This window comes from Carcharhinus amblyrhynchos, chromosome 5 (genome assembly GCF_965287045.1).
Source record: "Carcharhinus amblyrhynchos chromosome 5, sCarAmb.v2.hapA, whole genome shotgun sequence".
NCBI lineage: Eukaryota > Metazoa > Chordata > Chondrichthyes > Carcharhiniformes > Carcharhinidae > Carcharhinus > Carcharhinus amblyrhynchos.
Genome location: NC_137328.1, coordinates 61614925 through 61632631, shown reverse-complemented (window position 1 = coordinate 61632631; position 17707 = coordinate 61614925). Strand labels below are relative to the sequence as shown.

At 42.0% G+C, this 17707-nt stretch overlaps 1 protein-coding gene across 3 annotated transcripts in view; it reads right to left on the bottom strand.

Moving 5' to 3' along the window:
- The window catches only part of LOC145343067 (protein prune homolog 2-like), a 131087-nt gene that overhangs the window by 36137 nt on the left and 77243 nt on the right, over nucleotides 1-17707 (bottom strand). For all 3 annotated transcript variants that reach the window (XM_080188889.1, XM_080188890.1, XM_080188891.1), the window contains 3 exons: nucleotides 6977-7108; nucleotides 5489-5575; nucleotides 434-532 (listed from right to left, as the gene is read on the bottom strand). In XM_080188889.1, coding sequence (XP_080045015.1) covers nucleotides 434-532; nucleotides 5489-5575; nucleotides 6977-7108 — 318 coding nt within the window. The remainder of the gene's footprint in view (nucleotides 1-433; nucleotides 533-5488; nucleotides 5576-6976; nucleotides 7109-17707) is intronic.

Here is a 17707-nt window from a genome sequence, read left to right as displayed (position 1 = left end):
AGGAGTTCAGCACTCTGGATATAAGAGACAAAAACAGCTGAGAAGCATTCAAAAAGTAATTAACTTGAGAGGAGAATAAGTAATGCAGTGAAATGAATAAATTTTACATTGTGATTTGGTCTACTTGTAAATATACTGGTTATTACAGTGCACTGCTCATGATTAATGAAGATAAAATATGCATTGTTCACCACTGTTACCAGGATACCACATACAGCAATGTACCTTGAATCTGTTCAAATTCATTTTTAATGAACTTCAGAGTATATAAAAATAGATATATACACTATTAGGTGTCAGAAGCAAACATATTTACAAAGATACATAAAAATTATAGTTATCAAAACTTGTAAAAAAGCAAGTTAGACTTTTAGGATTTCAGCACTAATGTTATTTGAGTACCAATGATCTGTACGTGAAATAAATTACTCACTGTCTTATAGTCTCTGGAATTTGAACATGTTGCATGGGAATCAACTCCTCCAGCTCAGCCAGGCTACTGACGTATCTTACCTTACTACTGAACTTCGAACTGAAAATAAAACAGATATATTCTTACATCATTCAATTCATAAATATTAAGTACCCATTACTGAGCATTTTCTTCCCAAACATTTCATAAGATAAATTATTTTTCCTGCAAGTAGGAAAATATCACAAGTCCTTAAATTGACCATTTTTTCCTTTTCAATCTCAAAAGTGCCTGATGACCATCTCAGGGAATTTTTAGACCTTGCATTGTTGGCCTAATGATTTCAAATCAAATGTAAAATCTATACATTAAAAATGAATGGTTGTCTACTTTCAGGTGGTGAAAATAGAAAACAAGATATTATTTAAATGGAGAGAGACTGCAGAATAAGAACATAAAGAACATAAGAAATAGGAGCAGGAGTAAGCCATCCAGCCCCTCGAGCCTGCCCCACCATTCAATAAGATCATGGCTGATCTGTCGTGGCTCAGTTCCACATTCCCGCCCTCTCCCCATAACCCTTAATCCCCTCGCTTATCAAAAACCCATCAACCCGCATCTTAAAAATATTTAGCGAGGCAGCCTCCACCACCTCAACGGGCAGAGAATTCCAGAGATTCACCACCCTTTGACTGAAGAAGTTCCTCCTCAACACCGTTCTAAACTGCCCCCCCTTTATCTTGAGGCTGTGCCCCCTAGTCCTACTGTCCTTTCTGAGCGGGAAGAGTCTCTCCACCTCTATCCTATCCATCCCATTCATCATCTTATATGTCTCAATGAGATCTCCCCTCATTCTTCTAAACTCTAACGAGTACAAGCCTAGTTTATTCAGCCTCTCCTCATAGCTCAAAGCTCAAACCCCTCAACTCCGGAATCAGCCTAGTAAACCTCCTCTGCACTCCCTCCAAAGCCAAAATATCCTTGCGTAAGTGCGGAGACCAAAACTGCACACAGTACTCCAGCTGCGGCCTCACCAGTGCCCTGTACAGTTGCAGCAAGACCTCCCTACTTTTATATTCAATCCCCCTCGTTACGAAGGCCAGCATCCCATTAGCCTTCCTGACCACCTGCTGCACGTGCAGGCTGGGTTTTTGCGACTCATCCACAAGGACCCCGAGGTCCCTCTGCACCGTCGCCTGCTGCAGTTTTTCGCCATGTAAGTAATAGTCCTTCGTACCAAAGTGGACCACCTCGCACTTGCCAACATTAAATTCCATTTGCCAGTTCCTGGCCCATGCGCCCAGCCTATCTAGATCCTTCTGCAGACTCTCCACACCCTCCGCGCAATTTGCCGTTCCACCAATCTTGGTGTCATCAGCAAATTTGCTGGGGTAAAACTAAATCTGGGTATGCTTGTACATGAATCACAACTAGCTATCATGCAGGTACTGCAAGTTAAGAAGACAAAGTGGAACGTTGGCATTTATTGCATGGCTGATGGACTATAAAAGGTGAGTGAGTTTTGCTACAACTATGGCGGGCATTTGAGAGAGTACTGTGTACTGCATTGTTCTCATTTAAGGGATACACTTGCAGTAGCCAAATCTGTACAAATTTAGGGTGCCATCTAATATGTTATACTCTCAACACAAGAAGAAATCAGAGCAGGCATGGTCGTTTTGGGCTCTTAAGCCTGCACCGCCATTCAATGAGATCACATGTTAATCTGATTGTGGCCATAAATAATCTTTCCTGTCTGCTCCCCATAACTCCTGATTTCCTTGTAAATCAAGTTCTGCTCAACTCGCTCTTGACTATATTCAGCCATCTAATCTTCACTGCTCTCCTGAGGTGGCTAATTCCATGATTAATGAAATGAAGAAACAGACACTTAATCACCATCATAAATGAGGTCACCTTCATTTTGAAAGTGTGCCCCATAACCCTCAAGTTCTGGATTCCGCCCTCCCCCCCCCCCCACCGAGGGAAAATATTCTCTCAGCATCCATTTGTTAAACCACTTCAGAATCTTATATTTCGATAAGATCACCTCTCATTCTTCTGTACTCCAATGAGTATAGCCCAACTTGCTCAATTTTAGTGAACCTTCTCTAAATTGTCAGTACTACAAATATATCCCTTCTTAAATTAGAACAAAAGTACACTGTACTTTCACCAATGCCCTCTATGGCTGCAGTAAGACTCACTCCATACTCAATCAGCCATGCAATAAAGGCCAACGCTCCACTTTGCCTTCCTAACTTGCTGTACCTACATGATAACTGGTTGTGATTCATGTACAAGGATACCCAGGTTTCTTCATACCCCTGCAGTCTCTTTCCATTTAAGTAATACCCTGTTTTTCTATTTTTTTAAACCAGAGTGGACAACCTCACATCTTCTCACTTTATACTCCGTCTGTCAAATGTCTGCCACTCACTTAACCCATCTAGGCCTCTGCAGACTCTTTGGGCAGCATTTAATGAGGGCAAAGTGTGTCTCACTTGCTAGTGAGAGAATTGGCAGGAATTGTGCTGCATACTTTCAGGAAGGCCCAAAGGACCCCTGGAGTAGAGATCCAGCTCACTGAAAGATGCCAGCCAATCAGAAGCTGGCAACTGTGTTTTGCTCAACATCATAACTGGGGAGACAGGAGGGGAATTGAGTGGTGGGTATCCTGAGGGGTTTGTTTGTTGACAGCAAAGGGAGGGGTGATCCCTTTCAGTTGCTAGTCCCCATGCCCCACCCCCCACTTCCCCATTCCACATACAAGGTTGGGTCCCTTAAACAGGCACTGACTACTTGTTAAATAAAAGGACAAATCCTGAAAGCAAACATGCTAGAGTTTGTTTTTCAAGCTTTCCACATGTCAACTCCACTGCCCACTGCCAGGTAACAGCAATAATGGTGGGAAAAGGCTCTTAAGTGTATTTTAATTGCCCACTTAAGGGCCTCAATTAGTGATACGACAGGAATTCCTGCCATGGACTTAATTGGGACAAGTGGCAAGGGTTTGCCACTCTTCCACCTGATTAAAAGCCCCCCACCACCAGAACCATCACCGGAAGGGCATTAAATTCCATCCTTCTTGTTCTCCTCACAACTTGCTTTCCCATCCATCTTTATATTATCAGTTATTACATACTTGGTCCCCTTTTCCAAATCAGTGATATAGATTGTAAATAGTTGAGGCCTCAGCACTGATCCCTGTGACACTAATTTGAAAATGACCCATTTATCCCAAATCTGTTTCCTGTTAGCCAGATGGTCCTTTATCCTTGCTAATATGTTATGTGCTGTACAGTTTTCCACAGATAGCACCTACTGAATGTCTTTCAAATACACAATATTTACCCATTCCCCTTAATCCATCCTACTCATTATATTCTTAAAAAACTCAATTAAAAATGTGTCAAAAATAATTTCCCCTTCATATAACCATATTGACTCTGCTTGATCATATCATGATTTTTCAAGTGCCTATTCTACTTCCTTAATAATGGATTTCAGCAATTTTCAAATGACAGACCTGAGGTTAACTGGCCTATAGTTTCCTACTTTTTGTCTGCTTTCTTGCTTACATTTGAGGTTTTCCAAACCACTGGGACCTTTCCAGAATCTAGGGAATTTTGACAACCAACGCATCTACCACTGGTGCGGTCACTCTTTTACAAGATATGGAGTTGCTGGCATTGGACAGGGGTAGGCACAGTAAATAGTCTCGCAACAGCAGGTTAAAGTCCAACAGGTTTATTTGGTAGCACAAGCTTTTACAGCACAGCTCCTTCATCAGGTGAGTGCCTAAGTGAAGCACCTGATGAAGGAGCGGCATTCCGAAACCTCTTTTACAATCTTGGGATGCAAACCATCAGATCCAGAGGACTGGTCAGCTTTTAGTTCATTAGTTTTCGGAATAATTTTGGTGATGGTTTAAGTTTCTCCCTCTTTTTTCCCCCCCCTCTAGATTTTGAGTAGGTGCATCAGTTTTCCGCTTTGGGCCAGTTACACAGAATGGATTGAAGCTTGGGAATGTACCTGCTTCCCCTTCAGTTTATAATGTTGCTACTTCCAGCGACTTGAAGGGACAGACATACACTCCACTTCACTAAAAAAGTTTGACATGATTGATAATTATTCACAGTGGCAGAATTATCAGTTATAATTTTACAAATCCTGTTAAGCCTAGCCTGTTTATATTGGGGGCACTCTTGCTGGAAAGAGCTCAAAAGGGTTGCACAGGTCACATTAGGGTTCCATGCACTCTAGATAAAGGGTTGATCATATGTTAAGCAAATCAAGCACCTTTGCATTCAAAAAGTTGTCAAGAGACTACGTCATTACTGTTTTATGGATTCTAAAAGGAACTCGATAATGAAAGTTGTGGTGAGCATTTTCACTTTGTCCAGATCTAGAAGACATGACTTGCATTTAAAAGGGAGGTAAATTTAAAGTGAATCTGGGAAACGATGGCCCCTATATTTTCAGTGAACACAGAGGGTGCATGGAACACATTAGCAGTGAGAAACCCAGCAAGGTAGGGGCACAGAGGTCCTACAGTGATAGTCATGAATGGCATAGAAGGAGGTCATTCTGCACATTGCTTCTTGGAAAGACGGCTAGAACTCAATCTAGTCAGTCAGTCCCAATCCCTCACCCTATCCCAGTTTATTTTCTAAGTGCCCATCCAATTTCCTTCTGGAATCATTAATGGTTTCTGCTTCTAACAGCAGGATCCTCATTCTAACCTAGCTAGCTGCCGAACAGGAAAACCACGGGCAAGGCACCCACAGGGCTCTTCCCTGGCAAAGTAAGCTTAAGGTCATATGTGGGGGTGAGGAGTTGTCAGTGTGCAGAGGGGCAATGAAATATCTTTTGAGTGACCAGGAGGGACATTCCTCTTTCACTAGGCCTAAAAGGTGTGCTATAAAAAACACTTGGTTACTTACAAGGGTGGGAGTGGTAGTTCTTACCTTCCTTTTGCTGCTGTGTTTCATGAGTGTTGGGTTGGCAACTGAACATTTATATGCCAATTAGCCTTAACCTCTCAATATCATATAGTAGAACAGTATCACCTACCTAATGAAAGGTCGAGTGACTGCGAGGATGGTCCTGATAAACCACGATGGATGCACAATTATAAAGGATTTCAAATTCTTCCTTAATCTGCATCAAAAAAATTCTCTCAGTAACATACTTCTTAAATAACACATATACCCATTTAATTTTCCCACTTCCAAATAATCAGAAAAAAAAGTGTTTTATCTACTTAATTACTTTAAATAAATTGTATTCATAATCACCGAGATAGAAACTCTACAATGTTAAAGGAGGCCATTCGGCCCATCAAGTCTGCACCAATAACAGGCTCTATCCCCAAAACCCCACACATTTATCCTGCTAATCTCTCTAACATTCACATCTCGGGATACTAAAGGGCAATTTAGCATGACCATTCAACCTAACTTGCACATCTTTGGACTGTGGGAGGAAACTGGAGCACCCAAAGGGAACTCATGCAGACACAAGGAGAACATGCAAACTCCACACAGAATGACCCAAGCCAGAAATCAAATCCAGGTCCCTGGATATGTGAGGCCGCAATGCTAACCACTGTGCCACCTTGCTGCCTAATCTGACAGTCTATTTCACCGATTTAAAATTGATGAAACGGAAGTTACAAAAGTACAGAAAACCATCTCTTTGAACAAGTCAGAAAAAGATGCTGCACATTTAAGTCTGTACTTGAGAGAGAATAGCAATCAATTACATTATTATTTTGACATGTAAATGCTAGGTTACTATTTACATAATTGTGAAAAGCTTTCAATAGTGTCATAGGCACAAAGATTCAAAATAAATTAGATGTTAGGATGTAAAAAAGTATACAATGTGGTTAACACACAAATGCCCTCTGAAGTGAAGGGCAGTTAAGGATAGTCAATAAATGCTGACCCAGCCAGTGATGCCCACATCCTGTAAATGAATAAAATACTGGAGAAAGAAAATTTGAGTGGGTGGAAGATTTTTTGACTTCATCCATAACATTTGCATATCAAAAAGAAAAGTTGCTTCTAATCAGATTCTCTTTAGGTGACCAATGAGATGGAGGGTATAACATTAAATAATCCTGCACAGTGACAGATTGCTTCATCTAAGGATGATACAATCTCAGCTTCAGTTTGGGTTCACATTGAATTTCATTCACACAGGAACACCAACTACCTAATTTCTATTGTGCAATTTGTTGGCTTGTCTTCCAACCAATGGAAAGATTTTAACAACCACTGCCCATTATATTGTTCAGACTGCATTTCTGCTTCATCAATTTAAACAAGCAACCACAGCTCTATTCACCTAGTCTCAGGTTGAAGTGATTGCATACAATTAAGAATCACAACAGCTAATGTTAGCACCAAGCTATTTTTGTTCATGGCTTGAGTTTAGGTGTTGATTGTTAAAAGTATGCCAAAATGAAAACCACCAAATTGTTGTTAGTTGGGGATATGGATGAAGAGTCTTACTCCATTTTGGAGAAGTTATTGTAGCGCGAATAAGAATACTTGCCTTCTATCAATCATTTGATAGCACTTTTTCATCCAGCTAAAACCTGGCATCTTCCGTCTTGGAGTTGCTCCATTCAGATAAATAATCATATAGTCCTCAGCTACCAAAAGTTCTAAAGTACTGATCACATACCTGTGGCCAAAGGAGGATAGTTTTATATTAAAGAACTTTAAAACTTACATTCAACCACTGCCTTAAAGTTACAAGATTGATTAATTACCAATCAGATGCTAGAAGCATGCCAAGAAAAACAGTAATTAGTGAAACAAAGAGGTTTGAATTGAAACCCATAAATTAAGGGAACAATGCTCTTCATAACTTGAGTTTTCTAGTAAACCATACATTCAGTTAGCTGAAAAATCAAACACTAGTAAGACTGGAGGTCTATTTGCCATCATATTTCAAACCAAGCCTCAGATTGAAGTTGTAGGAGATTTCCAAATAAGGAATTCCTGATCCTAGGACATTGATAGAGCTCCATAAACATTGATGTGATGGTCAGCAATGGTGTAGAGGCTAAGGTCCTTATGTAGTCCCACAGGAATACCATTGCAGACATGTATGCAAATTAGCCTTTGTTCAGCACTCCTGTTACAGCTGCACAAGAAAGCTGAGTATTTTCAATCTCCTTATTGTTGGTTAATACTCTGCAATAAAAATCTGCAATATTCATCTTATAAATCAGCTAACTGGTCTACAAAATGACTTGATAAAATATTATATACAAGATTTAGGTATACTATCTGGAAATTTAATTAACATTTCCATTTACCTTTTCAGCTCTCAGACTTCTCCAAAGTTGAAAGTGCTTTTATTTAGTTATTTTCTATTGCAGGTATAAAGGATACTGTGAAGGAAGGGCTGATGATAGTGCGACAGTCAATAGACATATTACAGCATTCTTCCAGTAATATCGATCAAATATGTCTAAACACTAGTTTGAGAAATTACATCTCAATACACAAGAAACTTATAAAAATGGATATAGATAGGTTAGACGAGCAGGCCAAAATGTGGCAGATGGAGTTTAACGTGATAAATGTGAGGTTAACCACTCAGGTCAGCAAAATGGAAAGGCAGCTCATTATCCAAGTGGAGAGAGATTTCAGTGCAGAGGGATCTTGGTGTGCAGGTAATAAGGAAAGCAAATGAAATTTTGGCTAAAGGAATAGAGTATAAAAAGCAAGGAAATGTTGCTGTAACTATAGCATGCATTGGTGAGACTGCAGCTGGAATACTATGCAGTTTTGGTCACCTTATTTGAGGAAGGTTGCAGTGGCATTAGAGGCAGTTCAGGGGAGGTTCACTAAACTGATTCCAGAGATAGGGGCTTTATCTTACGAAGGAAGATCGAGCAGTTTGGATCTAAACTTTTTACAGTTTAGAAGAATGAAAGGATATCTAACTGAAGATGCTAAGGTATTGACAAAGTAGATGTAGAGCAGATGCTTCCTCTTGTGGAGCAATCTAGACCAACAGTTCATAGTTTTAGGATAGGGGTAGCAGATTTAAAACAGAGATATGAGGAGAAACTACTACTTTCAAAGGGTAACAAATCTGTGGATTTCATTCAGAGTGTGACGGATGCTTGGACAGAGGAGATAGACAGATTGAGTTAGTAATGGGTTGAAGGATTATGGAGAATGGGCAGGAAAGTGGAGCTGAGGCAGAGACAAGATCAGCCATTATTGTATTGAATGGTGAAGCGGTCTCAAGGGGTTGAATTAACTACTCCTGCTTCTAGTTCTCATGCAATGACAGCTAAAAACCAAGATGTGCGCCAACGAGACCACAGTTTGAAATCTTCCACACCCCTGTCGGTGACATGATCAGGTTTACACCCATGAAGGGCATCAAGCTGATTTTCGTACATTTTAATAATTCAACACCTACTTAGCAACCTTAATGCCAGAGTGTCTGCACATGCCCATCCTCCCTCCCAGCAGTCGGCGTGATATCATGCTGGCGTGAATCTTTACTGGTTTTTTAAAAAAAAGTCATGACCACCTATGCTGGGGGAGCAGAAGTATAATCTCAGGATGGTGATGCACATGACTGGGCAATGCCAGGCACTGCTATTTTGGCAATCTGGGGAGCCTTATTTGGAGTTCCCGACCCTAGAACAGTCCCCTCTTTGCGTCATTGATAGAGTCCCATAAACATTAGGTGGTGGGAGGAGGGAGAGAGAGAAAAGCCTGATGCATGGTGGTGTTGGGGCATGGGGACGGAGACAATATTGGCAAAGCGGTGGGGAGGTTCTCTCATGGTATTGTGCTTGGGCATTGTTGCTGTGATTTTGGGGAAGAACCTTAAGTCAGACATCAAGATATTCTTTGATTTTGGGACTCCTGTCCTTGCTGATGTCTTTAGGCCCCACCCCTCCAGCTGACTTGCGCATTTTAAAAGGGGAAGCCAGATTCACAGAGTGTTGTTCAGTAGTGAGAGAATCCAGCTCTGCAGCTTCACACTGGTTCTCTCCTAAACTAACACTCTGCTGGCTTTTGGGAAGATTCTGTTCATGACTTTTTTTTAAAAACAAAAATTGGATAATCTTACATTTGCTTTCTGTCCCTATCACGTTATTTTGTTCTACAAAATCAGCTGCTTTTGGTTCCAGAAAAATGGAAAAAGCAGTGGCACAGTGGTTATCAATATTGCCTCAGCACCAGAGGCCCAGGTTTGAGTCCTAGTTTGGGTCACTGTCTATGCAGATTCTGCACATTCTCCCCACATCTGCGTGGGTTTCCTCCCAACATCTGAAAGACATGTTGGTTAAGTGCATTGGCCTTGCTAAATTCTCCCTTAGTGACCTGAACAGATGTTGAAGTGTGGCAATTAGGAGATTTTCACAGTAACTTCAATGCAATGTTAATGTAAGCCTACTTGTTGCACTAATAAATAAACTTTACAAAAATTAATTTACCATAAAAAACACAAGCGATTGTGGACAATCTAGCAGTAGCATGTTGAAAATCCATGGGCATAAAAACAGTCAAGTCTCCCAATGGCAATTAATGGTGATTCAATTTTCCAGCTGCCTGGTGGTGTGAACATTATTTGCATATCACGAATGTTATTAAAATACTGCCTGCCAAAATCTTTCCATGCCCTTCAATCTTCTATTGCAGCAGCCAGACACTTGTTTGAAAAGGAGTGGCATGGACAAGGTAGACCCTGGGTTACTTGGCACGAGATGAGTACAACATACATAGCCTATCAGCCATGGCACTGTGCCACTCCTTTTGCGCTGAATGCCACTCTGCTGGGACAGAGTGGTTCGTGGCCTCCAGCTCCATACTGAACTGGTCTTTATGGACAGCAGTGTTACAGGACTCATGCAGTCTCCACTTCGATTACCAAAGGTCGACCTTAATTCTTTTTGGAAAGGGGAACTACGTTAAAGTTCCTGTTTTAGTTCTTGCAGACAGGACTCAGAGTGCAGGGATTCCTCCTGCGTAATAAAAAGCAGTCACAGATGACCTACAGTCCAGAGACTATGTGGACCTCATTGTCAGAAATCAGATAGGAGAGTCTGTAGACAAAGGGAGACAGAATGCAGCAGAGTCACATCAAAGTCTCACATCGACAAGAGTATGAGGTAGGAAATCAACCTTGGAGACGGAAGGCAATAGTTTTTGTATAGCTACATCATATCTACCATCCCAACAGTAAAGGGCAGTCACAGGTTAACAATGAATGCCATTTATCACTGGCCAAATGGATTCCACTCACTGATATCTGGAGCTTTTTTTGGGGGGTGGGGTGGGGGAGAAAATGTGGGGGCGGTGTGCTACGTTGTGAATTAAACAATTAAACTAGTGTTGCTAACTTCTATTCTTTGAAGAAGTGACATACCAACAATCTTTCATTTGCTCATGGGCCCGTGAGTGGAATCCATCTGACCAGTGATGAATGGCATTCATTGTTAATCCGTGACTGCCCTTTACTATTGGGATGGCAGATATGATGTAGCTGTGCAAAAACTATTGCCTTCACTCTCCAAGGTCGTTTTCCTACCTCACACTGTCGACGAGAGACTTTGATGTGACTCTGTTGCGCTGTCTCCCTTTGACAGCACTGTATGAAATGTGTTCACTCACAAGATGCATGTTAGCGTCCCTGGAGTAAAAGATTCTTCAGGCAAAATGCAATCAAGGCACCCAAAGCTGTTGAACCCCACATTTCCCCACAGGTCTATCAGTAAGAAGTCTCTCAACACCAGGTTAAAATCCAACAGGTTTATTCGGTAGCACAAGCTTTCAGAGCACTGCTCCTTCATCAGATGAGCCCTATCTCACCTGATGAGGAAGCAGCACTCTGAAAGCTTATGCCACCAAATAAACCTGTTGGACTTTAACCTGGTGTTGAGAGACTTCTTACTGTGCCCACCCCAGTCCAATGCCAGCATCTCCATATCATGTCTATCACAGTTTCCCTTTCTGCACCCTTTAACTATTGTTGTTTTTGATGTTTCATGTCAGAGATAAAGCACAAGGACTAATGGATCTACCGCTCAATGCTGTATTTCTCAGTCTTCAGACAATGGAGGAAGATGAGGTGTCACTGTGCATAACTCCAGCAGGAGGATCCATTTGGGGGACATGGCCAAGGGGAGTCTGTGTCTGAATAGGTGAGCAAGTGAGACCCACATAAACTGAGGATTTATCATTAATGAGTCCTGTACTTAAAAGTGGGAGTGCGAGGCAGTGCCAGGCATATCTCCAATGGTCCAGAGACCTCGTACATCATATATGCGTCACATTCTTTGTGAAGACCTGATGCCATGTAGGATTGGAGACTTCCCTCTGCCAGTGGCTTTGAAAGTGACAGCAACACTTAATGTCTTTGCTGCTGGATCTTTCCAGGGATCAGAGGATCTGTGCCTCATCTCCCAATCCACAAGAGTGGTACAGTGTTTAGCACTGCTGCCTCACAGCACCAGGGAACTGGGATTGAGTTCCAGCTCGGATCACTGTCTGTGCAGAGTCTGCACCTTCTCCCCATCTCCGTGAGTTTCTTCTGGGTGCTCCAGTTTCCCCCCCACCCACAGTCTGAAGCACATGCTGGTTAGATGCACTGACCATGCTAAATTCTCTCTGTGCATCTGAACAAGTGCCAAGAGAGTGGCAACCAGGGGATTTTCACAGAACTTCATTGCAGTGTTAATATAAGCTTGTGACTGATAAACTTTAACATATTACTGCATAAAAAGGTCACAAATACTGTTTATGGATAGGGCATCATTATATCAGGTGTCTGGATGAAGATAGTAACACTCAAAGATCTACTGGCTTTGCAATCATCTTAATCTTCGAGTGTATAGGGGGGGCAAAAAAACTGCACTCCTTTGGCTATATGGGTTCAATAGCCTGTATAATATTTTATAAACCACAAGGGTCACTATTCCATCAGGGTACAACTGGTGTGACTATTGCAAGCACGTGCATGGTACCCTAAGAATTTAGTAAGATGTCTCAAACACCAGGTTAAAGTCCAACAAGTTTATTTGGTAGCACAAGCTTTCGGAGCATCAATCTTTCTTCACTCACTAGAAGGAGTGACACTGAAAGCTTATGCTACCAAATAAACCTGTTGGACTTTAACCTGGTGTTGAGACTTCTTACTGTGCTTTTACCCGAGTCCAATGGCAACATCTCCACACCCTGGGAGTTGCCATGACTCCTACATCCTCTGTCACTCTCAGCTGTCTGGGATTTTTGCGCATCATCTTGAGTACACAGATTCAACAATAGAAGGAAGACATAGGAGATGTGTATGTGTCCATGATACCTTAATAGCTGACTGGTTCCAGAAAGAGTAAAAGGTAAGTGAGGTAATCTCAAACACACATCCCTCTTAGTCCTCCAAGCCATTCCCTGTCATCTCAGAGGCTGACTGAGCCATCGCTGAGAATGAGTTCAGCATTCTCATATGCACATTCTAACTCCATAAATTAGAACACAGAACATGGAAAAACTATAAAAAATTGCCAGAACATTATCTGAGCTTTGGTCAGTGGTGACTTGCTAAATTTATTGAGTAAGTGCATTAAAGTCCGCTGCGGATCAACAGCAATGTGAGATGAGGGTTGATGCTTTTAATGTCATCTAATGATATAAATACTGCCGCAAATAAGATGTGGAGCAGCCTAGGGATCATATCTTAAAAGTGCATGTCTTGGATGCAAACACTAACACTGAGATTATCTAGATGTTATTAATGTATTATTGCTGGTAAGCCGTCCTCAACTATTGCTGGTGCTTGAGGAGTAAAGTTTCAAAACAATATGCACTTCGAGAAAGGTTTAAACCTATCTCCCTGACAATGCACAAATGTCTAGGGACCTGTGAACCAGCAAGACCTGCCAGGCCAAGGTCTTCATGGTGACTGCCAACCTCCCAAAAGGTGACCTTGAAGTGCTCACATAAATGGAGGCTCAAAATGAACTCAAAATGTATAACTGTTTTGGTTTAACTGATACTTTAGAGTTTCGGACATTCTACTTCTGTGACCATCGAGACAACTTCTCCCACTGATCACTGGTTTTTAATAAATTTTTATGTTTTGTACAGTGAACTGGTTTCCTGTGTCCAGTTGCCACTTTGTCAAAAACCCTGTTAAGTGTGTTCATACATTTCTGTTTGAAATGGGCGACACTGATGAAATACAACATCTGCACAAAGTGACTGAGAAACAAAGTTTGATATTAATTTAGTCAGATTTAACATTTAACTTGTACTGTTGAGATGATTTTAAAATCCAAGGTAGTTTTCAGAGGCACTAAAAAGAGGTTTCCTGCTCAATAGTCAAGTCATCTGCCAGTCTCTCTGCAAGACAGCTAAGGGTAAACCAGTCAACATCATCAGCAACACAAAACTGTAAACTGACAGCTTATATAACATGCTGTCAATTTTCTTCTTTGTCACTGATGCAAGATGGGTTGCTGAGTCATTATGAGCATTTTCAATGGGGCTAATTCCATCCTGTCAGTCTCGTTTGTTATACAGGGAGTTTTTCACTCATCTTTAGGAAAAGACATCTGATGATTGTTTACAGGAAGCAAATTATAATTTTAATTAAATACTGGAAAACATTGAATACTACATCAAACAAACTTAATCTGGTACTATAAAATGTATAAAAAGCAAAAACTACAAAAGATCAAAACCTGAAATAAACATAAATGTTGGAAACAGATGCTAATTGACCTATTCCCAAACAAATATAATTGGAGGAAGTTTTGAGATGTGTACAATTATTTTAACTGAAACAAGTTCTATTGTAAACTTATTCTAATAAATGGTTTAGTTCAGAATCAGCAGTTACAAGGCTAGTTAGAGATGGTGTATTCTGTGGTGAGTAACTCACCTTCCTTCTCCCAAAGTGATTCCGCCATCTGGAAGGCACAAGTCAGGAGTGTAATGGAATATTCGCCATTTGCTTGGATGAGTGCAGCCCTAGCAACACAAAGCTCAACACCACCCAACAAAGAGCAGCCTATCCAGAATGTATACTGGGTGAGTTGGCATGGAGCTATGAAGGGCCTTAGGGAACATGAGTTGGAATGAGATTATAAAGGACTTTATTGGTGCATGGTGGTTGAGAGATTGAGTGGCCAAAATCTCACATCACTGGTGTGAAGTCATAAAGAACCAAAGCAAACCTTCTAACCAGCCTGCCTCAGAACTCAGCCATCCCCTGCTTCTCTGGACGAAGAGTTTGATTCTGCTCACCACCCAGCCTCCAAGTGAGGATTGAGACATTGGAGACCCTTTTCCAGAGGTCGGCAGGGTGAGCCAAGAGATAATATGTCTTGAGTTACCCACCTAGGTATTGAAAATCCAGGTGGTTTCTCTCCACAGGTGCTACCTGATCTGCTGTGTATTCCTAGCATTTATGTCGTCATTAGTTTCAATTGGCTGGAAGACTAAAGGAGGTACTGGGAATCTTCAATTAATACCAGATTTCAGAAGAGTAAATGTAATTAAAATGCTTGATGATTTTGAACATACAAGAGCAGAATGTGAGACAATTGTGTATATAATGGAAAAAGTTTGTGTGGTTATACACAAATAGCAGAGAACTGCCAAAGACAGTACTGGCCATTGAAAGAAGCGCCAAGGTCAAGTTACAAATGGATAGGGTGGAAATACAAAATGAGTACTTTGCATATTTGATTATTTGAATTGAATGATTTTATTACATTTGATGGACAGGTTGTTCTAGACAGAATTAACTTGAATACAGATAGAGCAAGTGAGGATCCACACGGGAAAAAAAAAATCAGGCATTTGCTGCACAAGCCCATACTTTTAAATTGCACTGTATTCTGGGATGGTTCCTGCAGACTCTACTGTAGTTTCAACTTTTTAAAAAGTGACAATTCAAACCTGACAGACTATAAGTCTATTACTTTGAAACCAGTAATAGGAAAGATGCTTGAGGAAATCATTAGGGATAAGAACATAAGAACTAGGAGCATGAGTAGGCCATCTAGCCCTTCGAGCCTGCCCTGCCATTCAATAAGATCATGGCTGATCTGAAGTGGATCAGTTCCACTTTCCCGCCCTCTCCCCATAACCCTTAATCCCCTCTCTTATCAAGAACCCATCAACCCGCTTCTTAAAAATATTTAGCGAGGCAGCCTCCACCACTTCAACAGGCAGAGAATTCCAGAGATTCACCACCCTTTGACTGAAGAAGTTCCTCAACTCCGTTCTAAACCGCCTCCCCTTTATCTTGAGGCTGTGCCCCCTAGTCCTACTGTCTTTTTTGAGCAGGAAGAGTCTCTCCACCTCTATCCTATCCATCCCATTCATCATCTTATACGTCTCAATGAGATCTCCCCTCATTCTTCTAAACTCTAACGAGTACAAGCCTAGTTTATTCAGCCTCTCCTCATAGCTCAACCCCCTCAACTCCGGTATCAGCCTAGTAAACCTCCTCTGCACTCCCTCCAAGGCCAAAATATCTTTGCGCAGGTGCGGCGCCCAAAACTGCACACAGTACTCCAGCTGCGGCCTCACCAATGCCCTATACAGCTGCAGCAAGACCTCCCTACTTTTATATTCAATCCCCCTCGCTATGAAGGCCAGCATCCCATTCGCCTTCCTGACCACCTGCTGCACCTGCAAGCTGGGTTTTTGCGACTCATGCACAAGGACCCCGAGGTCCCTCTGCACCGTCGCCTGCTACAGTTTTTCGCCACGTAAGTAATAGTCCTTCCTACCATTCTTCCTACCAAAGTGGACCACCTCACACTTGCCAACATTAAATTCCATTTGCCATTTCCTGGCCCATTCGCCCAGCCTATCTAGATCCTTCTGCAGACTCTCCACACCCTCCGCACAATTTGCCTTTCCCCCAATCTTGGTGTCATCAGCAAATTTCGACACCCTACACTCGGTTCCCTCCTCCAGATCATCTATATAAATGGTAAATAGCTGAGGCCCCAGCACCGACCCCTGGGGCACCCCACTAGTCACCATCCGCCAATCCGAATAGCACCCATTGACCCCCACTCTGTCTCCTATTTGACGACCAATCCTCTATCCACGCTAACACCCTACCCCCAACTCCATGTCCCCTGACCTTCTGCAATAACCTCTCGTGAGGTACCTTGTCAAACGCCTTCTGAAAATCCAGAAAGACCACATCCACCGGCTCTCCTCTATCCACAAAAATGTATTCATAATTATGAGGGATATAACAGTATGATACATGTTGGCGGGAACTTTCTGGCCGTTTGCTAGTGACAGGTTCTCTGGTCCCACCAGCAGCACACCACCACCATGGGTTTCCCTGTGGCACGGGGCGTCTACAATGGAAAATCCCATTGGCAGTGGACCAGAAGATCTTGCCACACTACCCCTCGTTGCCAAGAAACCCACTGATGGGAAGCCAGAAAATTCCAGCCATTGTATATAGCATAATATGGATCTTAAATGTGTTGGAAGATAGACACACTGTTTTGCCCCATGAACTTGGCCAAACTTCACTTGTGATACTGTCCTCAGTTTTAATCTCTCATATTCAGTGATACAGAATTTGGAGTAGGGTGTAGAGAAGGGCTATTAGACTAATTCCTGGTTTAAAACATTCTAGGTACCAAATTAGGACCCCATGCTTTAGATAAACGTAAATCTAGAGCTGAACTAAAGTTCATTAACTATGGAAGGCATTTAACATGGTCTGCAGGAACACCAAGATTAGACATCATTTATTAAGAATTCAGATTCAAATTATCAATTCCTAAAGGCCCACTAAGTAGTTATTTGTAACATTAACTTATGAGGCTGGAGTTAAGGAAGGCGACCCTGGCCCAAGGAGGAAGGCCCCGTTCTGATGGCGCAGGCATTTAATATTTGGAAAGTCGTTAATTTCTTCAAGGTGAAATTTTCACCTTCATCTGGGCAGGGAGTCCTACATTTGAGAGAGTTTACCAGCCAATCAAATGGCCAGCAGCACAGTCCCAGCAGTTTCACCAGGGGAAAGGTGGGTGTTGGTAGATCTCAGGGAGCCTGTTAAGAAGCACTACCTCACTAGTGTGAGCAGTGAAATCTGCCAGGTCGGAAACTTGGCGTATGCCTCTCCTAGTAATGGTGAGATATGACCCCTGGGTAAATTGGCAGAGGTGGACAGGTAGGCAGCAGACACTATGACAAAGTTATTTATGGGCCACCCTGCCTGACTACCCACCACCCCGGGGCGGGGGGGAGCCATAAAATCCAG